At 46.6% G+C, this 23,900-nt stretch overlaps 1 protein-coding gene across 1 annotated transcript; it reads right to left on the minus strand.

The window, feature by feature from the left end:
• Positions 1 to 908: 908 nt before the first annotated feature.
• Positions 909 to 20,818, minus strand: C9H20orf96 (chromosome 9 C20orf96 homolog). Its single transcript, XM_049779472.1, has 10 exons — positions 20,759 to 20,818; positions 20,229 to 20,277; positions 19,577 to 19,700; positions 8,462 to 8,620; positions 5,911 to 6,010; positions 4,141 to 4,298; positions 3,963 to 4,064; positions 3,762 to 3,848; positions 2,677 to 2,795; positions 909 to 1,093 (listed from the first exon to the last, which is right to left on the minus strand). Exons 3-10 carry the CDS (start codon positions 19,694 to 19,696, stop codon positions 1,033 to 1,035), a joined length of 906 nt encoding a protein of 301 aa, XP_049635429.1. The 5' UTR covers positions 19,697 to 19,700; positions 20,229 to 20,277; positions 20,759 to 20,818; the 3' UTR covers positions 909 to 1,032.
• Between the last annotated feature and the right edge of the window lie 3,082 nt (positions 20,819 to 23,900).

The following is a 23,900-nucleotide window of genomic DNA, read 5'->3' on the forward strand; positions in this document are numbered from 1 at the left end:
ATGGCTGAAGGACAAGAGCCAACAGAATTCCCAGAGTCTAGGGCACTGAGTCCTTGCTTGAAGAGGGTCCAGGTGGCACCTCTCTATGTCCCCCATGTAGTGGGACACTGTGCCTAATCATGCACCTCAAAATAAGTTTGTGCTCAGGTCCAAAAGCAGTTGGGGTAGAAGCCAAGGAGAAATGGAGGCCACCAAGCTGTGAACGACACCAAGAGCCAAGTATCTCAAACTCAAGGAGTCTATCTCCCCAGAAACTGGCCTCAACTGACCTGAACAGAAGTCCAGTGGAATGAAACTAAACCAAGAATGAGGACCTTGTGCTACAGAGCTCGGAGACTGCAAGTTTTGTTGATTGCTTTGGATACTGGGAATTGAATGTAGGTCTCATGCCTGTCAAGCAAGGCCTTTGATGCTCAGACACAACCCCCAAAACAATTTCATGTGTGGGTTGAGGATGTTTGGAGAGATTATTTGGTTGGTTAGTTTGATTTTTGAGGTCACACTCATTGGAGACCAGGACTTACTCCTGATTCTGTTCAGGAACCACTCCTGGCAATATTTGGGGGAACACATGTAGGATCAGGGATCAAATACATGTTAGTGGCATGCAAGGTAAAAAAAAAAAAAAGAAACCTAAGCCCCATACTCTTTCTTTGACCCCAACTTGAGAAGTTTTCTGCCATAGAAACAGCACAGCTGTATACCCCCTTTCTCCTTAGACAAAGTCTTAGGACCACCAGACACTGATGAAAAGCAAAGGCAAACTCAGCTTTATTGGTAAAAAAAAAAATAAAATAAAAGAATGGTCCACTTAAGTGGTAATTCTCACTTACCACAAGGAACCACATCTGATGCGTTCCAAAATGGGAAAGCAGGTAGGAAAGGAGAGAGGAAGAGAAGGAAGAGGGAGGAAGAAAGGGAGGGAGAAAGAAAGGCTGCTCCCCTCCCAGAAACATAATCTTGGGAGAAATGATTTGAAGCTCCAGGTGAAAGGAGAGCAGATGACAGGCAGGGTGACACAGGGCACCCCATCTAGAAGGGTAGCACTTCTTCCATGGGGATGTTAAGGACAACATCCATGTCCGGGGTACACCTGGAGTGAAGAGCAGAGACAGGTAGGAGAGGCCAAGAAGAGGCAGCAGAATTGCAGGGGTGGGAAGCACAGCCTCAGGGAGCCCTAACCCTCCTGACACTAGCTGTATCTTCAGGAATGGCCAGCCTGAGGGATGGATGACAAACTAGTGGGAACTGCGCAGCTTCAACCCAAAACACTCCCTATGAATTCAAAGCCAACTGTACACACATGGACACTTAACATACACATGCATTTACAGGTATGTGTCCATGCATACATGCACTTTTGCACTCTCACGTGCATGCGTACACTCGCACACACCCACAAACATCAGAATGGAGCAGGAATGGATCTGGCAGGACTAAAGCTCCTCTACCAAAGTCTGCGATTGAAAGAGATCAAGAGCTGTGCTCTGAAGCTCTTTTCTTCATAGGGGTTCCTCCAAGGCACTGGGGGTGTTAGCCACTCCTGGTCAGGGTCAGACTGGGTAGATCATACTGTGACCAATAAGGCTTTCCTTGATGGGGATGTGGAGGGGGTCCATGTTCTGGGGGATGAGGAAGCATTATTTGGTGTCAGAAATGGAACTCAATGCATCTCTTGGGAAAGCCAAGCACTTCATTTCACTGTCCTCCCCATAACACCTATTCTTTTTTAGGATTATTGATTGTTTGGGGACCACACCCTATGGTGCTCAGGGATTAGTCTTGGCTCTGTGCTCAGGTGTCACTCCTGACAACGCTCACGGAAACATATGGGATACAGAGGATAGACCTCAAGTTGGTCATGTGCAAGGCAAATGCTCTGTCCTCTAGACTATGGCTTTGGCCAGATGCACTCTTTTTTGCAATCAGGTTTAGAAACCTGATTTCAGTCGCTTTAAGCACAAATTCTCTGAGCTTCTGTTCCGGCAGTTGGTATTGACCTAGCAAGCATCCTTGAGTGACAGACCCCAGCACCTTCCCACATTAACTCCAGCTTCAATAGCTGACAGGGAATTCAAACTGCTGTGGCCTGAGACATAGATCAGGGCAGGACAGGCATTATTCTTCCCACAGAGTGAAGAATGGTTGGTTTGAAGTGCTGGGGATTGAATCTGCAGCGACTGCTCCAGGCTGTTCCTCTCCAGAGCCTCCATCTTCCTGAGCCACCCAGAAACTCTGAGCTGCAACCATTTGGTTAACACCCAGAATCTAGGGACAGGGAAGGTCCCAGAAGGTTCCAGAAGGTTCCCTAACTTGAGCTCAAAAATGAAACCCAGGCCCAGAGACACCCAGTAGCCCATCCACACTCCACCCCCAGACAGACTCTGCCCAGCACACCCTCTGTCTCCTGGAGCCCAAAGCATCTGTGCAGGACTCATTCCTTTTGTTGTTGTTGTTTTGTGTTTTTGTTTTGGAGCCACACCCAGCAGCACTCAAGGGTTACCCCAGGCTCTTCGTTTAGAAGTCGCTCCTGGCAGGCTCAGGGGAACCTATGGGGTGCTGGGATTTGAACCAGGGTCTGTCCTGTATTGGCAGCACGCAAGGCAAATGCCTTACCACTGTGCTATTGCTCTGCCCTTGGCTCATTCCTGAAGCAGCTGTACCCTCATCACATACTTGGGTCTCCGAAGCAGAATGTCCGGGAACAGGACCTCCCTTGGTTCCAGGTTGTGTTGCTGGAGCTGAGCCACCTCAGCCCTTAACTTGGATATTTTCTCCTCCAACTCGCCAATAGACTGAGGGTAGAAGCCCGGAGGAGAGGGCAGTGAGACACTACATGCCCTCCAATTAAAGGAGAAAGGGACACATGGAATGAGGAAGAGTCATCTTAGGGACATGGCCTGAGACAGCGGAGACCCCAGGGAGGGTTGCTAGGCTCAGATGTTAGGGACAATGTCAAACAGGAAAGAAAATATTGGATAATGGAGGCAGGTTGCAATGGGTTGTCAAGAAGTAATTGTTGGCAAAAATTAGGGGAGATGAGGGCCCAGAGAGATTGTACAGCAGGTAGGGCTCTTGCCTTGTATGCAGCTTGCCTGGGTTCTATCCCCAGCATCCCATATGGTTCCAAGCCCACCAGGAGTGATTTCTGAGGCCAGAGGTAAATCCTGAGCATCACCAGGTGTGACCCCCCACCAAAAATACTAACAGACATAATTGGGGAGACTGGATGATGGAGAAGGCCACTCACAATGGTACCCATGTGAGGGGCTGAAAACAAGAGGAGGTGTGAACCAACCCTCAGCGCAGCATTGGGAAAAAAAACCATTCAATAAAGGAGAGCAGGGAGCAGGATGGTGATATAATGCTCGAGTGGCTGGAGGCTGATGGAGTTACTGAGTCTCAGGACTAGGGATGCTAGATCAGAATGACAGCACAGCAAGTAGGGCACTTATCTTGCCCTCAACTGACCTGGCTTCAATTCCCAACATCCTATATGGTTGCCTGAGCAACACCAGGAATGATTCCTGAGTGCTAAGCCAGGAATAACCCTCGCCCCAAAAGAAAGACTAGGCAAGACTGAAGCCAGCACTGAGCCCGTCCTCAGTGACTGCAGTGGCATGGGCCAAGAGGGGGGCTCAGAGGCAGGGATGCTCTGAGCATTGAATCCAGATCAGGCTGACCCCCCCACAGGTCTTGAAGACCACCCAACCCAGCCCCCATATAGCAAGACCACCCTCCCATCCCCTGTGCCCACTCACCTCTCTGAATTTCTCCTGGTAACTCAGAAAGTGCTGAATTTCCTTGGTCTTTTGCAGAAGGCTCTCTTGATAGGGATATAAGGTTTTCTACAGAGCAAGGAGAGGTCCTGTCTTAAGGGGCCTCTTCCTGGATAGCAGAACATTGTAAAGACTGGGGGAGGCGAGGAGTGGGGATCCCCACCATGGCAGTGTGTGCCTTACCGTCACTAGGGAATGCAGAATATTTTCTCTCTTCTTGTGCATCTGGTCGTACAAAGATTGCAGGACTTTGCTTTGTATCTCCCTGAGGTCTTCCAGGTCCTCCTGGGGGCCAGCAGAGGGATGTGGGCTACCAGCCCTGCCACTTCATGGTCCATAGGGGCAGGGTCTGCCCACCTACCTGCTGACTGTCCTTCATCTGCTGCAGCTGGCGCACCAGATTGCCAATCTGGATAGACTTAATAGGGTGCTCATGGTCCATGTAGGTGCTCAGGAAGCTTACTTGCTTGTGGGTCTTCTGAAGATTGGCTGTCAGCTCTTCCACCAGATGCCCCAGGCCTGAAAAGGCAAACTATTCATGAAGACTTTAGGAAGGCAAGGTTCTCTTGGGCTATGGTCTCAAAGGTGGCCATGGGAGACTAGGAAGAAAACCCCTATGGAATCCTTTAACCCCCAGGTGAAAAAGACAACACAGGGATCAAAGAGCACAACAAAAAGGGTGGTAGGGCACTGCTTTGCATGCAGCAAGCCCTGAAACCATATATAGTCCCCCAAACCTCCACCCTGGGCACAGAGCAAGGAATACTACTGGGTATAACCCCTCACAAAGAGGCAAACTAAGGGTAGAAAGAGGAAAATTAATGGGGGTGGGGATTTCTACACATAGCCCCACTCTGCCAGAAACTTGCTGCATGCCCTCCCCTCACCCACATCCCTTCTGCAACCCTTGAGGTCCTCACACACATGCTCCCCAGGCTTGTAGCCTGGGCTGAGGATTCCAAAATGGTGCTGGTTCCCAAGTCAGCAACCAGCAGAATCATGAGAAAACTTATTCCATCCCCTCTGTAAGGGACACCCAATGTCTGAGGCTGCCTTGGACACACTGCCTGCTCCCTGAGAAGGCTTCTAGTCTGCTCCACAGAAAGGCCAGGTAAAAGGGGCCAGAGTGATAGCACAGTAATAAAGTATTTGCCTTGCATGTGGCCAATACAGGACGGATGGTGGTTCGAACTCCAGCATCCTATATGGTCCCCCTGAGCCTGCCAGGAGCGATTTCTGAGCGCAGAGCCAGGAGTAACCCTTGAGCACTGCCAGGTGTAGCCCAAATACCAATGAGAGAGAGAGAAAAAAGAAAGTGGGGCCAGAGAGATAGCATGGAGGTAAGGCGTTTGCCTTGCATGCAGAAGGATGGTGGTTCAAATCCCAGCATCCCATATGGTTCCCTTGAGCCTGCCAGGAGCAATTTCTGAGCACAGAGCCAGGACTAACCCGAGTGCTTGTGACCCAAAAACCAAAAACAAACAAAAAACAAAAACAAAAAAAATTAAAATAAAATAAAATAAGAAAGAATTACTTAGAGAAGAGAGCAGGCCTGGGAAATAGTAAAGCAGATAGATTCTCTGCCTTGTTTGTGGCCAAACCAGGATTGATCCCAGCATCTCATATGGTCCTCCAAGATCACCAGGAGTGATTCCTGAGTGCAGAACCAGGAGTAACTCCTGAGCACTGCTGGGTGTGGCTCAAAACAAACACCAAAAAAATTAAAATTGAAGGAGGGACTGAAGTGATAGTATAGTAGGGCACTTGCTTTTGCACATGGTTCAATGAAAACTCAGCACACCAGGAATAATTCTCAAGTGCATAGCTAGAAAGAACCCTGAGCACCTCTGGGTGTGATCCCAAAACAAAACAAAATAGGGGGTCTGAACTATAGACAGCACAGAAAGTAGAGCATTTGCCTTGCAATGGCCAACCCAGGTTCAATCCCCAGCATCCTAGATGGTCCTCCGAGCACCACCAGGAGCAATTTCTGAGCACAGAGCCAGGAATAACACCTGAGCGACACCCCCCAAAATAAAATAGAAGAAAGATGATGACCAGGGGAAAGAAGTCAACACGCTGTTGCTAGCTCCACACAGGACCAAGGAAAATCTAAGGTCCAGACACTTACGGTTCACTTTCAGTTCCTCCTCTTTCTCCTTCTTCTGAAGTTCACTCTGCAGATCCTGCAGCTTCTTCTTGTGCACGTACTCCAAGACATCGATGATGGTCTGGGGGATGGAAAAGTCAGCTCACCCCTGGCCTCTGCTGGTGCCAACCAAGCATAAGTTCTGGGATGGGGTGGTGGATCAGTATCTGCCCTGGCCCCTTGACACACACACACACCCTAAAAGAATCTCCAAAGTCACTGACTCCCCCTGAAAACTTTCTCCTTTCCTCCCAGCCACCTCAGATGCTGGCCCCAGCTCATACCCAGGATCCAGCCCTTAGCCTGTCTCACCAGAAAAAGCCCAAGCTACATGGATTTCACCCCAAAATGGATGCCCTTGTCTCCATCTTATTCAATTTCTCTTCTTCTCCTGCCTGAAATACTACACAGCTGTCTTCTGATTACTGTGTGCTATGCTACCTCAATGGGATTTTCCCTAATCCATTCTTCACACCTCAGTTCTTTTTTGGGGGGGCACACCCAGTGATGCTCATGAGTTATTTCTGGCAGGCTCCAGGACCATATGAGATGCCAAGGATTGAACCCAGTTCAGTCTCATGCAAAGCAAAAGCCCTACCCACTGTGCTATCACTCCAGCCCCACACCTTAGTTCTAGTAATTTTTCCTTTAAGAAATAAAAAGGGAGGGCAGAGAGATAGCATGGAGATAAGGCGTTTGCCTTGCATGCAGAAGGACGGTGGTTGGAATTTTGGCATCCCATATGGTCCTCTGGGCTTGCCAGGATTGATTTCTGAGCGTAGAGCCAGGAGTAACCTCTGAGCACTGCTGGGTGTGACCCAAAAACCATAAAATATAATAATAAAAAAAAATTTAAAAGGGGCCAGAGTTATAGTATATTGGGTAGAGCATTTGCTCTGCATGCTGCTGGTTTCGATCCCCAGCATCCAATATGGTTCCCCAAGCCAGCCAGGCATAATTCCTGAGCACATAGCCAGGAGTAACCCCTGAGCACCACCGAGTATTGGTCCAAAAAGCAATAAATGAATGTATATATAAGTAGATAAACAAAGAGAGAGTCCAAGCAATAGTACAACAGATGTTAGTGCAACATCATACAGATGACCCAGGTTCAATTCTTGACACCACACTAGTCCCCAAACTCCCACTGGGAGTGAGCTCTGAGCACAAAGCCAGGAGTAAGCCCTGAGCACCACTGGATATAATGAAAGAAAAGAGGCTCAAGGATAGGGATCTGACTGCAGTCAAGGACTTGCCTTAGTAACCAGCCTTGCCTCATTCCAGGCCTTCTGCGCCTACTTCCTCAAGCTGGAACACCTGCCTACTTTCTACTATAAACATCTATTTCTGCAGATTCCAACCCACTAATCACTGTCTCGGGCAGCCCCTTGATCCTCCAGTGCCTGGGTTAAAAAGCCCATCTATGAGAGCTGAGTAATAGATAGTACAGCAGGTAGGCAAAGTGCCTGTGCTTGCCTTGCTCACATCTCACCCGGTTTCAATGCCTGGCACCCCCATCGTTCCAGGAGTGAACCCTGAGTGCAGAGACAGGAGAAGCTCTGAGCATCACCAGGGGCCCCCACAAATAAAGCCCATCTCTGTTCTCCAAGTCCCCTTCCCCATCTGAGTTGGTGCAAAAAAAGCTTTCTAACTTCCTGCAACCACAAGGGCATACTGGACGAGGCACCCCACCATCACAGAAGACCTCAGATTGAGCCAAGAATGTATTAAAAGATCAACATACAAAAGTCAGACAAGGACTTGTCTACGTCTGGAGAAGATTCTACTAGATCCCTGGGGCAGAATAGTCCTCTTGTATGTTCCTGAGCCCAGTAAATGCACACCCTCCCCCAAGACAGCATGTTGAGATCCTACCCGCAATGTCACCGTACTTGGAGACTGGGATTTTAGGGAGGTAATGAAAGTAATGAGGTCGGAAGGTTAAGACTATTTGGAGGGGCAGGAGTCATCGTACAATGGGTAGGGTGCTTGCCTCACAAGCAGCTGATCCGGGTTCAATCCCTGGTATCCCATTATGCAATGCCAAGCATAAATCCTGAGTGCAGAGCCCTGTGTAAGCAAACCCTTCACTCAGTGTGGCCCCAAAACAAACAAACAAAAAAAGACTTAGAATGTTAGGCCCTAGCCACAGACCCACTTGGTCCTGTCCCCGGTATCTCATATGGTTCCATAAGCACTTAAAGGAGTGATTCCTGAGCCAGAAGTACACACTGAGCATGGATGGTGTGGCCCCTAAACAAAAACAAAAAATCCCATCCCAGTGAACCCCCTACGGAAACTGAACAAGCCGCCTGACCTCCCAGCGTCCACTCTTCTCATTACAAAAGCCGAGAAACCTTGAGATTGCTGCTGTGACTTAAGAGGGATGCTGTTCATCAGGGAGCCACTTAGAGGCAGTGCCTGGCAAGCCACCGGGTGCCAGCGGCCGGGAGAGGCTGGAGTAGGGGCGGCAGAATTGGCAGGACGGCACCCGTGGACAGAGGTGGGTCCCTCGGGCCGCCCAGGGTGTCACCTTAACGATTTTCTGCTGCAGCAGCATCGCCTCCACTTTCTGCGCCGAGTCGTCCTCCTGTCTCTGGATGGTGTTCACCAGGTCCCGGTTGAGCTTGGTGAGCAGATACTGGTGGTTGCGGAGCTCAAGGAGGGTGGCCCGCCGGTTCCGGAGCAGAGACTGCGGGCAGCAGGAAGGGTGAAGGTGGGGTGCAGGGGGTGCAAGGGGGCACACCCCCTCCAGGAACCCCGGGACCCAGCCCACCCGCCGTACACACACCTGCCCCCTGGCAGCCCTAACTGGTAACTGCGGCTCGGCTGAGCTGGCAGTTTCCCATTGTTTGCAGGCCGGCTGCTTGCAACTCGTTCATCCGTTCCCCAAGGTCCATTTCCCCATTATTTCACATCTCGGAGGTGAGGTTGCATCTTGCAATGGCAATGTGTCACAGTCTCATTAACGAAGGTTATTCATGGGTAAATAAAGGTGTGCCTTATTATCCCTAACTTTCTAGATTCAATGAACAGTAGTGATGTAATGCTCCAGGCTGGCAAGAGGTGACAGAAACGTGGGCCAAGTCTGAAAATGCTGGAAACAGTGTGGTCAGAGGCCGAGGATAGAAGGTCAGGCATTTGCTTTGCACGGAGTTGACTCCTGTTCAATTCCCAGCACCACCGGAGCCTGGAGGAACCCCTGAGCTCTGTAGCCCCAAAGCCTTACCCGTCCAAACCCCAAAAGATGGAGGGCCAGAGCTACAATATAGCTGGTAAAGGCACTTTCCTTACAGATGGCTTACCTGAGTTTAATCCCCAGCACCCTATATAATCCCCAAGTCTCACCAGGTGTGATCCCTGAACACAGAGCCCAGAGTAAGTCCTGAGCACAGTTGGGTGTGGCCAAAAGCAAAGCAGGAGCAGCAGAGGGAATGACAGTCACAACTTCACAGCCATGTATCTGAGGACAGATCTGCTGAATGCTTTTGTTTCCTTGGTGGGGCTACAGGATCAAGTGACTTGTTAGAGGTCACCTCTGGGAGGTACATGACAATCTACAGTAAGAACAATAACCACTAGGCAAGAAAGATAGCACAGCAGATAGGGCACTTCCCTTGCACAGGGCAGACCCAGGTTTTATCTCCAGCATCATAAATGGTCCACCAGGGACCAGAGAATAGCATAGAAGTAAGGCATTTGCCTTGCATGCAGAAGGACGGTGGTTCTAATCTCAGCATCCCATAGGGTCCCCCGAGCTTGCCAGGAACGATTTCTGATCGTAGATCCAGGAGTAACCCCTGAGCGCTGCCGGGTGTGACCCAAAAACCAAAATAAATAAATAAATAAATAAATAAATAGTCTCCCAAGCACTACCAGGAGTGATTCTGAGTGCAGAGCCAGGAGTAAGCCCTGAAGCACCATGGGATATGGCCCCCCAAAAAATAAAAATTAAAAAAATAGCAATAACCACTGCTGAGGGCCTTGACATGAAAGGGTCATGCCTCCCCAATATAGGGAACAGAATCAGTTCATCCTCCACCAGAGCTCTGTTGATTCCCTCTACTTAACTGATAGGTAGAAATTCAGAGAAGTTAAGTGCCTTGCCCAAAATCACAGCAAGTAGAGGCAGAACAAAAAAGCAAGCTACTGAGGTAGACACCCATCTTTCCAAAATATTAAGTCAAGGGATTTGTGAATGGCCGAAAACTGAACGGCAAGGGTCAACGTGGTAGTAATTAAGACACGGATTTTAGGGCTCTTTTCAAATCCCAGCTTGACCACTGCAGGGAATCTGGACATGTTCCTTTGCCTTCCAGAGTCCTGCAATTCACCATTAACCCACTTGATGGCAGTGTTCCCCACGTCCGATAATAGACTCAGTTTTAACTGTTCACGTCCCAGAAACTAATCTTCCTGCCTCCGGGCCTATACATAAAAATAAGGAAGTGAGGAGCTGGGGGGACTGACCAAGAGGGCCAGGAATGACCTGAGCACTATTCTGGGAGCTGCCCCCTACCACCACCAGGTGTGGCCCAAAAGTAAAAAGCAGGGACCCGGAGATAGCTCAAAATGGTGGAGAATGTTCTCACACATGCAAGGTCCCGAGTTCAATCCTAGCACCAATCAATGTGGTCCTGGTATCATCCAGCACCACATCTTTGGGCCCAAACACATAAAAACAGAACCATATACCACAAGGCCAAGGAAAAGAAAGGGGAAGGGGAACGGGAAAGTAAGGGAAGTGGAGGGAAGAAGAGGAAATAAGTCATTTCACCTACATTTATTTCCTTACCATTGTGCTATCTCTCTGGCCCTTTTATATCCAAGATCTAGAAATAACCCGAGCAAACAAATGGATAAAGAAGAAATGATAAAGGGCTGGAAAGATAGCACAGCTGAGCCTAGTACAGTGGGCACCCAAATCCGATCCCTGCCATTCCATGTGGTACCGTGAGGACTGCTAGCAGTGATTCCTGAGTCAAAAAAAACCTCAGCAAACACAAGATACAGCCCCAGAACCCAAGTAAATAAAGCAAAGGAACAGTGGCCAATGAAAATGAACCCTTAGACTCTGGCCACAGAACTGAGTTACCTAAAGATAAGGAGACAGTTGGAGGAAGAGTGAAGGGAAGGGTTCTGTGGACTTTGTAAGTGGATACTATCACTTTGGTGGTGGACCTGCTATGGCAGCACTGTACCCCTATAACACAAATATTTACCTTTTTTCCATGCCTGGGTTTAGACCCAAGGCCTCAGACATAAAAACAATGATTTTCTATTACCAACCTATATCCCCAGCCTCATAGTAGCCTCACACTAGTGAACTATTACCACCTCAGTAAATGAATAATTGAGGTGTTTGCTCCATAGTACAGCAGGTAGAGTATTTGCCTTGCACACAAACAATCTACATAAGTTTGGTGCCAGCAACACATATGTTCCCTCAAACATCACCAAAAGTGATTCCTTGGGGCTGGAGCAATAGCGCAGCATTTGCCTTGCATGTGGCCAACCATGGACAAACCCAGGTTCGATGCACAGCATCCTATATGGTCCCCCGAGCCTGCCAGGAGTGACTTCTGAGCGCAGAGCCAGGAGTAACCCTGAAGTACCACCGGGTGTGACCCAAAAACAAAAAAGTAATTTATTCCTTGAGCTTAAAGTCACCAGTAAACCCTGCATACCACCCAGTGTGGCCCCCAAACAAACAAACAAATAAATAAATATTAAAAAAGGAATAAACCAAACACCAAACCCAAAGTTAATGACAACAGAATCGATACCCAATCTATAAAAGCTATACACATAAGGGAGCAGTTACACTAGCAGTCTGGGGGGCAAATGAGGGAGATATGGGATGCATGCTGGGAACAGGGGTGGAGAGAGAACAACACTGGTGATGGGAATGGCCCTGATTCATTGCCACTATGTACTGTGACTTTGGTCACAATAAAAATTATTTAAAAAGAAAAGTAATAAACCTAGATGTCCAACAACCGATGTGTGGATTATGAAGATGTGGTGTATATATGTATGTATACATATATATGTGTGTGTATATATATATACATAATGGAATACTACATAACTGTAAGGAATGATGCAAATCATGCAATTCACTGCAACTTTTAACATTTATGGTATTTAAAATAACTGCATGTAGAAATGCAGTAGTTTAAATAGGGCTGTCTAGAGCACTCTTGGCCCCAGAGTATAATGAAAAGAAGGAAAGAAACTCAGTGGAGAAAGAGAAAGACATATATCTGGGAACAGGGGTCAAAGGGACTCAGGTGCATTAGTAGTATTAAGAGCAGAACAGAAGAGGATCTGAAGCAATCGTGCAGTGGTAATGTGTTTGCCTTGCACATGGCTGACCCAGGATAAACCTGGGTTCAATCCCCCAGTGTCCCAAGTGGTCCCCCCAAAGCCAGGAATGATGTCGGGTGCAGAGCCAGGGTAACCCCCGAGTGTCACTGGTGTGGCCCAAAAGACAAAGAAAAAAAAGGAAAAAAGAACAGAACAAAATAGCCAAGAGCCAGCAACACTGAAATCAAGTGACACAAACTTTAACAACCAAACTTAAAATGGTGCCTGTTATGATGGCCAGCAGGCTGGAGCAGAGGGGATATATGGACTGGATTCTGAGAACAGTGGTAGAAGGAGGTTGATACTGGTGATGGAACTGGTGCTGAAACATTGTGTGTCTAAAAATTAACTATGAATAACTTTGTAAATCACAATGTTGTATTAAAAATATCTAATTTTTTAAAAAGGAATAAAACAAGTAGGGACTGGAACTTAGTACAGGATTAAGGCTCAGCCTTTGTGTGCATTCAACCATGTGATTCCATCCCTTGCACCACATGGTCTCCCAAAGCATCACTAGATATAATCCTAGAGGCCTTCAGCACTGCCAGGGTGACCCTGGTAGTCCCTGGCCCCATGGGACCTGAGCAGCAATGTATCCTTGGGCCATCACACTTAACTATTGGTCCAGTTGGCTGAGAATCTTCAGGAAGGACCCCTTGGCCTCCTGTGTACCACTTGGGAAACCCCCAAAATATATAAACCAACTGGGTAGTTTCTGCTCTCTACTCTGTTGCTCTCCTCCCCACAGTTCAGCAGCAATCTAAGGATACCAACAAAATCAAAGTATAAAAACACATAGGCAGGACCAGAACAATAGTACAGCAGGTAGAGCACTTGTCTTGTACACAGCCAAACCTGGGGTCCATTTCCAGCATCCCATATGGTCCCCTGACCTGTCAGGAGTGATCCCTGGGTGTAGAGCCAATAGTAACCCCTGACCACTGCTGCTGTGGCCCCAAAACAAAAACAAAACAAACCCCACAAAGGCTGGGAACCATAGTACAACTGGTAGGTGCTTGCAGCCTGGGTTCAATCCCCATAGAATCACCCAAGCACCTTCAGGAGTGATTCTTGAGCACAAAGCCAGAAGCAAGCCATAATCACCACCATGTATGACCCAAAATAAAAATAAAACACACACACAGGCTGGAGCATATGCTCTGTAGTGGAGAGACCTGTGTTCTATGCCCCTCTTCCAGCCGTTCATGGATTTACCTAGAGTAGCCCCAGCACTGGGCCTGGGGAACATCCCCTAGTACCACTGAGTATGACCCAAGACACAGGGCCAAGGGACACAGACTAAACCGCAAAGCCCTTGGGGCCAGAGCGATAGCACAGCAGGTAGGACATTTGCCTTGCATGCAGCCAACCCAGGCTCAATCCCTGGCATCCCATATGGTCCCCTGAGCACTGCCAGGAATGACGCTGGAGCACAGAGCCAGGAGTAACCCCTGAGTATTGCTGGGTGTGGCCCAAAAACAAAAACAAAAACCCACAAAGCCCATTCATGGAGCATAGAACTATTTCCCACTGTACCCCCATTTTCTGAACTCTTGCTTCTCATCACTGTTTCAGTCTTTCTAACTTTGCATTTGCGGTCCCTCTGCCTCTCATGTGTCTTTCTAAAGTTACCCATTTAGGGACCTTCCTTGACCACCTTATCTAAAACAGTCCAACTATGGCTCTACTTGCTTTCTCTTCAGTGACACAATCCTATGCCTCTTGGGGTTCCCATAAGTACCACCAAACAGGTTACACACTGATTTATTTTACTGTGTCCCCCAGGGCAGAATACCAACTGCATAAGTTCAAAGGACTAGAGAACACCCACACTTAGAACCAGGCATGATATAAAGCTTATAAATATTTGTTGGCTGGGAATGTAATTCAGTGGTAAAGCACATGCTCAGAAGGCATGAGACCATGGACTCAATCCCTGGCAACAACAACCAAAAGAGAGAGAGAGAGAGAAAGAGAGAGAGTAAGAGAGAGAAAAGAAAAATAAAAGAAAAAGAAGCTGACTCATTCAATCAATGTCCAAGAGACAATACTAGGACCAAGGCTTTTAGAACCAGATTGTCAAGTTCATATTTTGTGTCAAGAAACCATTGGAAAGCGAGAATAAAAATAACATCAGAAAAAAGAATTTCTCCTTGAAGAATACGGGGAAGGCCTCTAAACCATTTTAGTAAAACGGAAGGCTGCTGAAGGGGAAATCAAAAGGCTTCAAAGCAAATCCATTTCCCTTTCTCTTTATATAGTAGTCATTGTTCATTGAGTTATTAAAAACTTTCTTAAAGAAGTCCAGAACTCTTCTATAGTGCTTTGTTATATTTATAGTGTGTATGATATGTTATGGATACTAAAGGCCTTTTGGTCATTTTAGATCTTAGAAGCATTGTTCAGATAATAACAGAAGTCATAAAAACAATGGATGGTGAGAAAATTCATTTTCTAAAATAGTTGCTGAGTCTCACTCTAGGTACACCGTATTCCACAGAAGGTTATTTTCCAGGAAGCTTTTAAGTGAAAAATTCCTAATGCAATGAATTTTTTTGTAAGTGGGTGGAGGGTTATACTCAGCAATAACCAGGGATTACTCCTGGCTCTACATTTAGGAATTATCCCTCGCAGTTCTCGAGGTACCATATGGGTTGGCATAAATAGAACTCGGATCAGCCACATGCAAGGAAAGTGGCCTAATGGCTGTACTATCACTCCTCAGTTTCCTGAGTCTTAAAACACAATGGTCAACATTTTGCTTAACTGGCTTCCATCTTTGATGCTACCATTTTATAGCTGTGAAACCTGGTACATATCTTTTCTCTCCCTGCACTTCAGTTTTCTCTCATTGGTCAATAAAGTTTGATGATAGGCAGTTACATGTAGGAAATATTTGACATTTGAGAAGCATTTAGTACACACTATTCTCAGCTACACAACTACCCACCATCATCAGACCAACAGTCTCCTACACCCCAGAGTTTATAAAAGGATGCACCTCATACCCGGATTAAACGGACTTTAATTTGCATCTTCGTTGCGTCAAACCCCTCTTTGCTCACTTCTGGATGATGCTTTGTTCCTCCGTTTAGGGGGCTTGATAGACAACCCTAAGGCAAGGGAAAGAGCAGAGAGAGTGAGAGTCCAAGACAGGACTGAGGTGTGACTCCAGGGTCACCTATATTCAAGGCTTCATAATATACAACAGTAAGCCTGGGAAGCAAATCCCACCCACCTGCTAGCCACCAGATCCCACTTGATAGAAAAGAAAGAGAAGTTGAGGGGGAAGCAGTGAGCATGAGTGTGGACAGAGGGGAAGGAAGGGGCAACAGGAGAGGTGACCAGGCATTCAGCCTCAACTCAGTCAGACTCAGAAAGGCCCTCTTGGCTATCCTGCCAGTGGATCATTTCTGGGAGTGATCCCTCAGTACAGAGCCAGGAGTAAGCCCTGAGAACCACCAGGTGTGACCTAAAAACCCAAAAATAAATAAATGCATACATAAATAAAAAATATTAGTGGAAAGGCTGAAGCCGCTCTTATTAAGTGTGTAAATTACCAAAACTTGTAAGAGAATATTAAGAATTAACTCAGGTTTAGAACACAAGAATTGGGCCAGGAAAGATAGCACAGTGGCGTTTGCCTTGCAAGCAGCCGATCCAGGACCAAAGGTGGTTGGTTCGAATCCTGGTGTCCCATATGGTCCCCCGTGCCTGCCAAGAGCTATTTCTGAGCAGACAGCCAGGAGTAACCCCTGAGCAATGCCGGGTGTGGCCCAAAAACCAAAAAAAAAAAAAAAAAAAAAAAAAATTACTTAAATACTCAATAGTTTCTGTTAACCAGACAAGTAACCTATTTAAAAATGAAAATATATTAAATTGTATAATGTGTCTTAAAAGGCCTCGGGAATTTAATAAACCAAGTTCTAAAATATTCCTTTTAAATAATTCTAAAGCCCCTAGAATTTGTAGGCCAGAGGCATAGTAAAGCAGGTAGGGCATTTGCCTTGCATGTGGCAGACTCAAGTTTGATCTCCGGTACACCAGGTGGTCTTCCAAGCTCACCAGGTGTGTTCCTGAATGCACAACCAGAAGTAAGCCCTGGGCACTGCTTGGTATTGCCCAAAAAATAACCCCCCCAAGACCCTTAAAATTTGTAAATAAAATGTAAGTACTTAGGAAGATTTGTAGCTCTAATAATATTTATTTTCATTAATAATAGTATCCAAGGGCCCTGAGAGATAGCACAGCAGCGTTTGCCTTGCAAGCAGCCGATCCAGGACCAAAGGTGGTTGGTTTGAATCCCGGTGTCCCATATGGTCCCCCGTGCCTGCCAGGAGCTATTTCTGAGCAGACAGCCAGGAGTAACCCCTGAACAATGCCGGGTGTGGCCCAAAAAAAAAAAACACAAAAAACACAAAACAAAAAACAAAATAATAGTATCCAAGGGGCCGGAGAGATAGCATGGAGGTAAGGTGTTTGCCTTTCATGCAGAAGGACGGTGGTTCGAATCCCAGCATCCCATATGGTCCCCCATGCCTGCTAGGGGCGATTTCTAAGTGTAGTAACTAACCCCTGAGCACTGCTGGGTGTGACCCAAAAACCAAATAATAATAATAATAATAATAATATAATAGTATCCAGTTTTTTTCCTAGTTAAACTTATTTTGAGATAAGTTCACATAGTTTTAAGAAATAGGAGCCATGGGCCACACAGAGAGTATAGCAGGAAGGGCATTTACCTTGCACATAGCTGCTCCAGGTCCTATCCCTGGCATTTCATATTGTCCCTGAGGCTATCAGGAGTGCTCTCTAAGTGCAAAGGGAGAAGTTAGCCCTAAGCACTGCTGGGTATGGTCCAAAAATAAAGAAAAAAAAATTTGGAGATGTTTTGGATATTTTGTTTTATTTTGTTTACAAGTCATACCCAGTAGTACTCAGGACTTACCCCAGGCTCTGCACTCAAGGATTACTCCTGACAGGGACTCAGAGGACCATATGGGGTCATGGGATCAAATTCAAGACAGCCATATGCAAGGCAAGCACCCTACTCACTGTAGGGTCCCAGTTTATTTAGATTTAATAGATTTCTTGTGAATGTCACCTGCAAATAACACAATCCTATATGTCCATTTAATTCATCTCATTGTTGGTATCTGTCTATGCTTTGTGCTGCCTATTCTTTCCTTCTTGATCTGGTGAGTGATTGTGTTTGTATCCTGGAAGTTTCACATCTCACTGGATCCTATTTCATAGTTTTTAGCAGTAAATTCCCAGCTGCAATGCAGCACAAAATCTCAGACACTCACTGACCAACTGGCAAGTATGGGGCATTGGCTCACAGAGTCTCTGCAGATGGGTAGAGCAGCATTCTGCTCCGCCCTTGGCCCTGCCACCTTGAGCCCAGTGAAATCTGGCACTAGTTTGTATCATCTCATCACCTCCAAGTGGGGACTGTAAGAATAGCCTGCCAGGCCACTCTGACCTCCCAAATCAGTGCTGAGGAGTGGAATGACAAATAGCCTCAAGTCCTGCCAGTTTCTTCTGCCTCCCCAGTGTTGGCAGAGGTAGACTCTTTCATCCTCACCCGGCCTTGCCCATTGTGGGCAGAAGGAGGTAAAACCTACAGGCACAGGGCTAGGAGTGATAAGATAGTAGGAAGGGCACTTGTCTTGCTCTCAGTCAACCCAGATCCAATTCCTGGTCCCCCATATATTTCCCCAAGTCCCACCAGGAGTGATTCCTAAGCTCAGGGCACTAAGGTGGGCCAAACCCCACCACCAGCACCACCAAAAATGTGATAATGTTTGCCTACCATGTGGATGCAGTTCCAACATTGGTTCAAATCCTGGCACAGCCTATGATCCCCTGGGCCCAGATCCAGGTGTGATTCCCCAAAACAAACTAAAACAAGGTCCTAACCCCAGAATCTGACAGTTTTACACAAAAATACAGACATTTTTACAGGTTTTTAGTAGAATACTGTTTTCTGAGAAAGCAGCTGCCAGCACTGGAAGACTGTGCTTTGTTCTACTTAGAACTAACAAAGAGATAAAGGGATGGGCACCATTTTACATCCTGGCTACAGTGAGGCAGTCCTTTCCATACCAGGTATCGGCCTGTGATTGCAGCTGTCCCACTCCCTATGACTCTAAACCTTTGAGTGAGTTTCTGACTACCATGTCTTCTAGTGCAGCCCTTTTTGAGCACAAACATCAAAATACACTGCTTCAGTAGTGAAGGTACTAAGTTTGTTTGGGACAATAGTGCAATAGTACAAGTACCTTCTTTGTGGCAGAACCGTGTTCGATTTCCAGCATCCCATATGATCCCCCAAGCACTGCCAGGTGTGGCCCCAAAAATAAGAATACACACACACACAAAAAAAAGTAAGTTTGTTTGTTTGGTTGTTGGGTTTTTGGGTCACACCCTGCAGCGCTCAGGGGTTATTCCTGGCTCTACACTCAGAAATTGCTCCTGGTAAGCTCAGGGTACCATATGGATGCCGGGATTCAAACCACCGTCCTTCTGCATGCAAGGCAAATGTCCTACCTCCACGCTATCTATCCGGCACACAAAAAGTAAGTTTGTTTGTTCTAGACACATCCAGCAGTACATAGGGAATCCTATGTGGAACCTGGATCTGAACTGTGGCCAGCCATATACAAAAAAGCACCAAGTGGTGATGGGGTACCATGAAGTAATGAGAATCAAAATTGGAGCTCCAGCCTACAAATTGCAAAGCCCTTTGAACTATCTTTGGCCCTTAAATTATTTTTATACTTATGTCCTAGGTAGGTTATGAATTTCTTTTCATGATACTAAAAGAAGATTGCAAAATTTTGTTATGAAGGTAATGTTAAGGTGCCAGACCGATAATACAATGAGTAGACTATTTGCCTTGCACATGGCCAACTTGGGTTGGATCCCTGACATCCCATAGCTCCCCCACCACTCCACCAGGAATGATCTCTGAGCCTAGAGTCAGGAGTAAGTCTTGAGCCTGGTGTGGGGCCCCCAAAATAGACTTTACACATTGTCAGAGACATGAGGTGAAGCAGCCTGGATCCCTGAAAGTGGAATGTGGAAAAGAGTATCTCTTCCTGGCACATCCACAAATATCCGTTTCCATACTTGAGAAATAAATTTCTTCATGAGTACTTAAAATCTGGGGTTTGTCATTACACTGTTCTAATATGCATGGCGTCACAAGGGTCAAGTGTGATCACTCTAGCCTGTCCCCACACCCGATCAGCCCCCAAATGTCTGTGCCCACCTGCCTGGGTGCCACCTGAAGGCACCTTAGTGGTGGTCTTCCTGTGGCTGCTGGTTTCCCGGATTGGAGGCAAAGCAGAAGCTGACTTGACTTTCTGCTTGAACTGCTGCCAGAGAGCATGATCCTAGCAGACAGAACAGTCACACACAGCCTGGAGAATTCAAAATTCTGCACAGATTATCTGCTACCTTGAACAAGGGCTTTGACCGTGTTGGCTCTCAATTCTCTCATCAGCACACCGGATCTAATCATAAAAGCCACCTCCTGTGTTGGCAGGGGAATCCCCTGCGAGATGTGTAAAGCATATAAGAGCTCCCAAAATGTTACACTATCGCTGTTTTTATCAGCCAGCCCAAATTTACTAAGCACGTCAAGCTATGAGGTGCTAAAAGCTGAGAAACAGAAGGCATGGAAAAGGCCCAAGAGAAAACCGGAATAGCAATCAGAGAGCAGCAAAATAGACCCAGTGTCAAGAAAACTGAGGCTCAGAGATTCGCCGTCTGGAGCCACAGCAAACATGTAACTCAGTACAGTGTGTCCACATGGTACCAGTACTCTAATCTAGTCACCGCAAGACAGAGAGGGTCCAGCAAGAGAGCACAGGGCCAGTGCATATTCTGCCAATATCCTGCCTCCTAAACCTCCGACTCACCAAATTATGGATCTTGGGGTTTATGAGACGAATCTTCAAGTTGTTCGTTCTGAAAGAGTTGGGAAAAGAGGGGCCTGAGACATAGTGTTGCCGGTAGGCCGCTTGCCTTGCAAGCAGTTGACCCAGGTTCGATACCTGTCATCCCATATGGTCCCTCCAGTCCACCAAGAGTGATTCCCTGAACACAGAGCTAGGAGTAAACCCTAAGTACAATAGATATGGACACCCACAACAACAGAAAAGGAGTTAGGAAAAGTAGTAACTTCCATCACGCCCAACCCCAAAAACAATACATGTAAGAGGTAGGAGATGTCTTGAACTTGAAAGTTCAGCTACAAGAGAGGCCAGAGATGCAGAAGCCAGAGGACAGGTGGGAAGAGCACGGTAGGGGCGAGGTAGGGAGAGGGGGACAGGAGAGGGTATGGCCAAGACCAGGTGAAAGACCTAGGTGCCATTTTGCTTAACAGCCCAGGGGGACCAAAGGCACTTGTGTGCTGTCACTACCCTCTCGATGCCCCCTTTTTACTTACTTCTGAAAGGTGTGTGGCATTGGAGAAAACACAAGTGTCCTGAGTCAAGAGAACCAGGACTTTGCTTCGTCCTCTTCACTCTCCTTGGTGCAGTGTAGCCGCGTGGTCACCTAGGCCACCCAAACTTCCAAGGAGACTGGACGCTTCTTTCTTTTCTGAGTCTCCAAGGAAACGGGCATTGATGACCTAACGCCCCGAAGGGCTAAGAGCAAAGCCAACAGTAGCTTTCACACTCTTCTCCACTAGTTTTAAATATCCTCTCCCTTTAGCCCCCACCCTTAATTCTTCTCCAAGACCTCCACACCCCCTTTTTTTTTTACATCTATCTACACTCTTGGCTAATGTTTCCTACGCAAAGAAAACCATATTTCTTAGAAAATCGTGGAGGTCGGTGACTAGAACTTGCACGTGGCCGACCCTGATTTGGTCCCCAAATGTTCAGAATGTTTTCTGAACCCGACCAGGAGTGGTCCTGATAAAGAGCCAGAAGAAAGATGTAAGCACTGCTGGCTGGGCCCAAAAACTAAAACAAAAAAAAAAAAGGAGGGAAAGAAAATAAATCGTGAGAATCAATAGGTTGGATCTGAGAGATTTGCTTGCAGGAAGCCAACAAGAACCCCAAATCCCAGAGAAGGGAGTAGCTCTTAAATACTGCCAGGTGTGGCCTCTCCCTGGGGAGGGGGGGGGGACTAAAAACAGTAAACTCACACTTTGATATCACTTCACCCACTTGCCTCCCTCCTGTGATGATGTATAAACTGCCTACTATAAACTAAATTATGTTCTAAATTCTCTCTAGGATATTATCCTGGCAATTCTTGTGTTCTCTCTATATGATTCACTGTAACAATGTATTTTAATTTCTTTCATGAAAAACAGTGACCACGACTCATGCAGTTACCCTGCTGCTTCTGCTTCACTTTCTAGCAAAAATCCTAGAGGGCCAGGCCAGATAGAGTCCCATTTTTCAGTCTCTAGCATTGAGCCATTTGACCAGGTTGCCTTGGTCAAGGACTAGGATTGCACAATTTGGCATATGTGATTGTTCAAAATGTTTGTTTGTTTGTTTGGGGGGCATACTCCATAGTTCTCATCTCTGGCTCTCCGCATAGGAATGAATAAGCCCTGGCAGTGTGGTATCAGGAATCTGAATCAGATAGCCACAATTCAAGTAAGGTAACTTATCTTTCTGTTTCTTTCTGTCGTTCGTTCGTGGTGTGTGTGTGTGTGTGTGTGTGTGTGTGTGTGTGTGTGTGTGTGTGTGTGTGTGTGTGTGTGTGTGTGTGGTGTCTCTGTCTCTCTCCAACTTTTTTTTTTTTGTGGGGGGGGGTTTGGGTCACAGCCAGCAGTGCTCAGGGATTATTCCAGGCTCTGTGCTCAGAAATTGCCCCGTGGCAGGCTTGGGAGACCACATGAGATGCTGGGATTCGAACCGGTGTCTGTCCTGTGTTAGTCACAAGCAAGACAAATGCCCTGCTGCTGTGCTATCACTCCGGTCCCTTGTTTTTGGTTTTTTTTGGGGGGGGGCCACACCTACCAGTGCTTAGGACTTACTTTTGGTTCTTCACTCCAGAATCACTTCTGGCTGGCTCAGTGGACCACATAGGGTGCCAGGGATTGAACCTGGCCAGTCATATGCATGGCAAGCACTCTACTCACTGTACTCAGCCCCCCCCAAATTTTTTGTTTTTGTTTGTTTTGTTTGTTTTTTATTTTTGTTTTTGAACCACACCCAGCATTGCTCAGGGGTTACTCCTGGCTGTCTGCTCAGAAATAGCTCCTGGCAGGCACAGGGAACCATATGGGACACCGGGATTCGAACCAACCACCTTTTTGGTCCTGGATCAGCTGCTTGCAAGGCAAACGTCGCTGTGCTATCTCTCCGGGCCCAATTTTTTTGGTTTTTGGATCACACTTGGCAGCGCTCAGGGGTTACTCCTGGCTCTGTGCTCAGAAATCGCTCTTAGCAGGCTTGGGAGACCATATGGGATGCCGGGATAGAACCTGGATCTGCTATGCTATCACTCCTGTCCCACCCCAAATATTTTTGATAGAATAAATTTTATGAGGGAAAGCGGTATTTGTAATATTGCCTTATCATTGCTCAGCATGCTTCATTTTCATATTTTCTACATCTATCAAATGTCCTAGAACCTGTTATGTGACAGAGACTATGGCCATGTCATCTATACCACTCCTTTGCAATAAGGTCATGAGATTCATTCTGTCCAAGGAGCTAGAGACAGAAAGTAGCCTCGTATGTTTCTTTATAGAGAAAACACCGGAGCTGCTGCTATGGCTCTCCTCCTCACTCAGTAGGGGTCTCAGATTCCAAGTAACAAACAAAATAATCACCTCTCCAGCAAGCAAGGACATAATGTCCATAACCTTGGGCCTATAAGATAGATGCTTTTATTGTGTGAAATCATTGTGATTTTATTCCTTTTTCTTCTGTAAAAAACATCTAGCTGATATGGTTCTATTCCTTTAGAACCATTAAACGAAAGGGCCAGAGACATAGAACAGTGTAGTGGGTAAGGGATTTGTCTTGCACGCTGTCTATCCGAGTTTGAGGCCTGGCATCCTTTATGGTCCCTCCAGCATAGCCAGGAGTAACCCAGAAGTATTACCGGTTGTGGTCCTCCCTATCGGAAGAGCCCCCACATCCCACCCAGCCATCAGATACCAGTCACTAGTAAGCAGCAAACAGTTGTTTTGTTTCTTTTTTATCTATTCAAAATTTGTTTTGCCACAGAGAATGACTCAGGGGTTGGACAACCTAGTATGCCTGGAGCCCAGAGTTGGTCTTATGCCAGAAAACTTCAGGGGTAAAGTCTCCTTGTATTTAGGCCTAGGCTTTTCCTTTTCATTCCCCCCATATTTTGCTGGGCCTATGCAAACACCAACAATTGCCACTCTCACACCATTTTCACTGTATTTCTTTAACTCTTATCCCTAAAAAAAAAAAAAAAAAAAAAAAAGAGCTTACTAAACCTTCTGCTAGTACTTTAATGAGTTCATTGGTGATTCAATAATTTTCAAAAATATGATTGCTACCGAACTTTTCTTCTTTCCTTTCTCTTCCATCTCTTCAGTTTTTCTATTTTTTTAATAAATTTGCTTTTTGTCTGTAAGGTCCGGA

This window comes from Suncus etruscus, chromosome 9, assembly GCF_024139225.1.
Source record: "Suncus etruscus isolate mSunEtr1 chromosome 9, mSunEtr1.pri.cur, whole genome shotgun sequence".
NCBI lineage: Eukaryota > Metazoa > Chordata > Mammalia > Eulipotyphla > Soricidae > Suncus > Suncus etruscus.

Excerpts from the sequence above, each read along its gene's own strand:
- C9H20orf96 (XM_049779472.1), bottom strand. The coding sequence starts at position 19,696 with ATGCTCTCTGGCAGCAGTTCAAGCAGAAAGTCAAGTCAGCTTCTGCTT. Across the intron at positions 4,065-4,140 it reads AGATGAAGGACAGTCAGCAG|GAGGACCTGGAAGACCTCAG; the intron begins GTAGGTGGGCAG and ends GCTGGCCCCCAG. Across the intron at positions 2,796-3,761 it reads ACCAGGAGAAATTCAGAGAG|TCTATTGGCGAGTTGGAGGA; the intron begins GTGAGTGGGCAC and ends TTCTACCCTCAG.